Below are 4,601 nucleotides of genomic sequence, written 5' to 3' on the forward strand. Positions count from 1 at the left end.
TGCAAGTCATCTATGCACTCATTCTGAATTTGATGCCTGCAACTCGTTCCAAAAAAGTTGGGGCATGTTTACCACTGTGTTACCACATTTTCTTCTGACAAGACTCAGTAAGCATTTGGGAACTGAGGACACCAACAGTTGAAATTTTGAACATGAAATTCTTTCCCATTCTTGCTTGATATACAATTTCAGTTGCTCAACAGTTTGGGGCCTCTGTTGTTGTATTCATGCTTCATGATGCACCAAACATTTTCAATGGGAGATAGACAGGCCAGTTTAGCACCCGTACTCTTTTACTACAAAGCCACAGTGTTGTAACACATGCAGAATGCAATTTGGCATCATCTTGCTGGAATAAACAGGGATATCTCTGAAAAAGATATCATCTAGATGGGAGCATATGTTGAAGTGAAGTGATGAACTTCACCTTGTCCTTACTTGTGAATGACTGAGCCTTTCCAATTAGCAATTAACCTGTTTACCTTTAGAATGCTCCAAACAGGTGTTTTCTGAACATTCCACAACTTTCCAAACCTTTGGTTGCCCCACACCCAACTTTTTTTGGAATGTGTTACAGGCATCAAATTCAGAATGTGTATATTTACAAAAAATAATAAAGTTGATCAGCTTGAACATTAAATATCTTGTGTTTGTATTGTATTCAATTGAACGTAGATCGAAAAGGATTTGCAAATCATTGCATTCTGGTTTTTTTTAATGTTTTAAACAGCATCCCATCTTTTCTGGAATCGGGGTTGAATTTATATTTCTCCTCATTTCTTGAGGTTATTGAAAGGATGGAGAAGGTGCTGACTACAAAGCTGAGAGAGAGAAATAAAGAAAATGCAGAGCGGAAGAAGAAGGTCTTAAAAGAAAAAGGTGTGTCTGTATAGCGTGAATAGCCATTCCATATAATGTGGTCTTCTTTTACAATTCACCACTATTGTAGATGCACTTACATTTTAAATGAGCACACAGAGTGTATTGCAGTTCATTCTAATGGAATAATTATTGATTTGCGATTATCTGCTGCTATAGAGTCAGTTCCTCAGAGAGGTAATGTTAAGCCCTGGATGTACAGCTCCAGTAGGAAAGTAGTGAGAAAATAAAGCTGATGAAGAAGCCCTTTAATATGTTTGTATGTGTAGATTTAGAGGAGAGCAGAATGAGAGAGGTTGAGTCTATACTGGCTGCAGAAAACTCTTGCCTCAGAGCAGAGCTGGAAAGACTTCGGCAACTGCCACAGCCTGTTATCATACAACAACCTGCACAGGTGCAGCTCACAACACACTCATAGTTTTCACTTTCTCAGTCACTCCAACTCACTTTAGGGTGTGACAATTCCAGAACTTTGACTTTGATCCTATTATAAAATGTAATATAGAGATTCTCCACAACAAAACAATACTTTGGCCAAAGATGATTTAATAAATAAAACACAGAGAAACACACACTGAGGTCATTGAACATTGTTCAGGTTGGACATTCAGACTGTTCATGCTAATGCCAGAAAAGCTAGATATAGCAAGTATTGTCAGTTCATAATCTTAAAATTAGGCTACATAAAGATTACAAGATTACAATGTCACAATTCTCATGAGTACACAGGCAAAGCAATCAAGGCAAGGCAAGGCAAGTTTATTTATATAGCGCATTTCATACACAGTGGCAGTTCAATGTGCTTTACAGAAGTAAAAGCAGAACAGTAAACAATAGAAAATAAAATTACATAAAATAATTGGGGAAGAAAAATAATAAGAATTAAACAATAGTAGAAATAAAATAATAAAATGAATCAGTCAAATCCATGAAGTAAAAATAACTGAACTCTCAATAAAACATTTTCAAAGCAAGAAATTAAAAAGTCAAAATAAATAAAGTAAAAGATTTGAAAGTTTAAATGATATTTAATGCAGGCAGAGAGAGAGATTTTACTTTTCTTGATATAAAATGAGATTAGTGACGATTGATGGATTGTTTCTTTGTTTGATTGATTGATAGCCTAGCTAGGGTTGCCACCCGTCCCGTAAAATACGGAATCGTCCTTTAAAAAATACAGACGTGAGTGGGAAGAGGCACATCCTTGGCTGGACAGCGTGAGTGGAGATGACTACAGAGCAAACTGTAAAGTCTGTCAGCGAGTGTTTTCAGTGGCGTACGGTATAATAGTAACAAATAAATAAATAAATACATACATACATACATTTCCTAGATTAAAAATTTTATTTTATTAGTGTGTTATATTATTAGCTTTCTTGATCACCCCTTTACTAAAAACACCTACAAAATAAAACATACCACTGCTGCGGGCACCCCACCCCATGGAAGTCGTGCCCATGGTGGTCATGGCCCCAAGGAGCCGTGGTGGGCGTCCTTTATTTTCATTTCTGAATGGTGGCAACCCTAAGCCTAGCTCTACAAAAACAACCAAGTACGCAAATAGGCTACTGTACTGATATACAATATTTTAAATAAAACCTAATATGAGGCGGTAATCCCAATTTATTCAAGAGAGAAAGAAATATAGAGATGGGAAGTTGATAAAGTCAAACAAAGGGAGGGAGAAATAAATAAAAATGGATGGGGTGAGAGAGAGAGAGAGAGAGAGAGAGAAATGGTGAAACAGAGACCGACAGATGGTCAGACAAACAGAGTGATCAAAAGAGAGATGGAGTGGAAGAGAGAAGGGTTATATAGGGTTTAGACACAAAGAAATTAAGAGAGAGATGGGGACGTTGATGAAGATCTTAAGATAGAGAGAAAAAAGAAATGATAGATAGATAGATAGATAGATAGATAGATAGATAGATAGATAGATAGATAGATAGATAGATAGATAGATAGATAGATAGATAGATAGATAGATAGATAGATAGATAGATAGAGCTGTAGAGACTGCAGTAGTGACTGGTGGCTGTTGACAATTACAGAATATTAAAGTAGTGAAGATTCCACCATTCATGTCAATGGGAATTTTTTTTTTACTAGATTTTCTTTAATATCTTAAAAAGTATAGTGTGGAAAAAATGAAATTATCATTAATAACAGCTTAAGTGTCATTTACAAGACCTATGCAACAAAGTTTGAATGAAGTTTCTGCATTAAGCAGTTCTTGAGGACTTATTCATAGAACGTCAGTTAGAAGGAAAAAGGGGAATAATAAGAAGTCTAGGAAGAACAATACAGTGCTTTGCTTTGCAAGCACTATAATTACAGTGTCTGACTGATGTCTTGAACAACTCAAATTTATTTATATAGTTAAACTATAATCATGCCATTATTGCAAAATACCTCACAAATTCTCATAAAATAAGTGTTAACCCCCTAAATCTATTAGTAAGTGAATGCTGTATGTGTTTTTCTGTTCAAATCCAGCAGCCTTTTGCAGACAGTGAGAAGCTCAGACTGTTAGAGCAGATAGAGAGAGCAGAGGCCTGCATCCGTACTTTGGGCAAACAGGTGTGTTTCTCAAAAGGGTAGCTCCCTTTAATGAAAACATAAATGTGGAAATGCCATCTTCTGAGAGCTGAGTCAGTGTTGTGTTGTAGCTGGAGGAGAACGCCAGGCAGTGGGGGAAAGAAAAGCAAGACATGTTGACCAGACTCAGTGAATACAATCATGGATTTGCTCGTGCATCAACCTTGCATCACCTGCCACTGGTCAGTACACAATCTTAACCATACATACGTATCTGTTCATGTGAACGCTGAAGGACGTCAATACAGAAAATTAATGCTTAAAGATAAATGTATAACAGGACATCTATTTTGTAAATAGTACTTGCTGATGATGATATTGAAGTGAGTGACGTTGTGTATCATTATTTTTTCCTTTTTTATTATTTAAAGAAAAGTGTTTCACACTCCGTTTTGGGACACATACGTCATAAGCAGCTGGATACCCTTAAATGACCTGATTCAACATCACAATCATCACCAGAACCCCCTCCATCCACCACATCACGCCCATCCTGCAGCAGCTCCACTGGCTCCCAGTCAAGTTTCAAATTGAATTCAAAACCCTTCTGTTAACTTTCAAGGCCATCCACAACCTCGCTCCACCATATCTGTCTGATCTCCTCCACGTTGCCACTCCCTCTCGTTCCCTCAGATCTTCTTCTTCCATCCACTTGACTGTCCCCTCCGCCCGTCTCACCACCATGGGGAGCAGAGCTTTCAGCCGCTCTGCTCCCTGGCTTTGGAACTCTTTACCTCCCGAACTTAGAAATATCAACTCCCTTCCACATTTCAAATCCTCACTCAAAACACACCTGTTCAAACTTGCTTTTCAACTTTAATCACTGCACTGTCAAATTTTTTATTTTGAATTCTAACTTGTTTTAATGTTTTTTTTTCTTTTTGTAATTTTAATGTGTATTTTATGGTTTGTCTTTCATTTTTGTACGGTGTCCTTGGGTGCTAGAAAGGCGCCTTTAAATAAAATATTTTATTATTATTATAATATATACAACGTTGTTTTATGCAATATAAACAAGAAAGGATAGCAAAAACAGTGTATTAGGAGCAAAAAAAAATTTAATGCATTTACATACAGTATTTGTCATCCATTTTTGTTTTTTAAATAATTAGTGAGCTAGTTAG

At 36.6% G+C, this 4,601-nt stretch overlaps 1 protein-coding gene across 1 annotated transcript in view; it reads left to right on the plus strand.

Moving 5' to 3' along the window:
• ccdc33 (coiled-coil domain containing 33) overlaps nt 1-3,942 on the plus strand; it is a 109,518-nt gene extending 105,576 nt beyond the window's left edge. The window contains exons 17-21 of the mRNA XM_060903385.1: nt 786-879; nt 1,149-1,273; nt 3,376-3,459; nt 3,549-3,659; nt 3,849-3,942. Coding sequence (XP_060759368.1) covers nt 786-879; nt 1,149-1,273; nt 3,376-3,459; nt 3,549-3,659; nt 3,849-3,911 — 477 coding nt within the window. The 3' untranslated portion in view covers nt 3,912-3,942. The remainder of the gene's footprint in view (nt 1-785; nt 880-1,148; nt 1,274-3,375; nt 3,460-3,548; nt 3,660-3,848) is intronic.
• Nucleotides 3,943-4,601: the final 659 nt, after the last annotated feature.

This window comes from Neoarius graeffei, chromosome 2, assembly GCF_027579695.1.
Source record: "Neoarius graeffei isolate fNeoGra1 chromosome 2, fNeoGra1.pri, whole genome shotgun sequence".
NCBI lineage: Eukaryota > Metazoa > Chordata > Actinopteri > Siluriformes > Ariidae > Neoarius > Neoarius graeffei.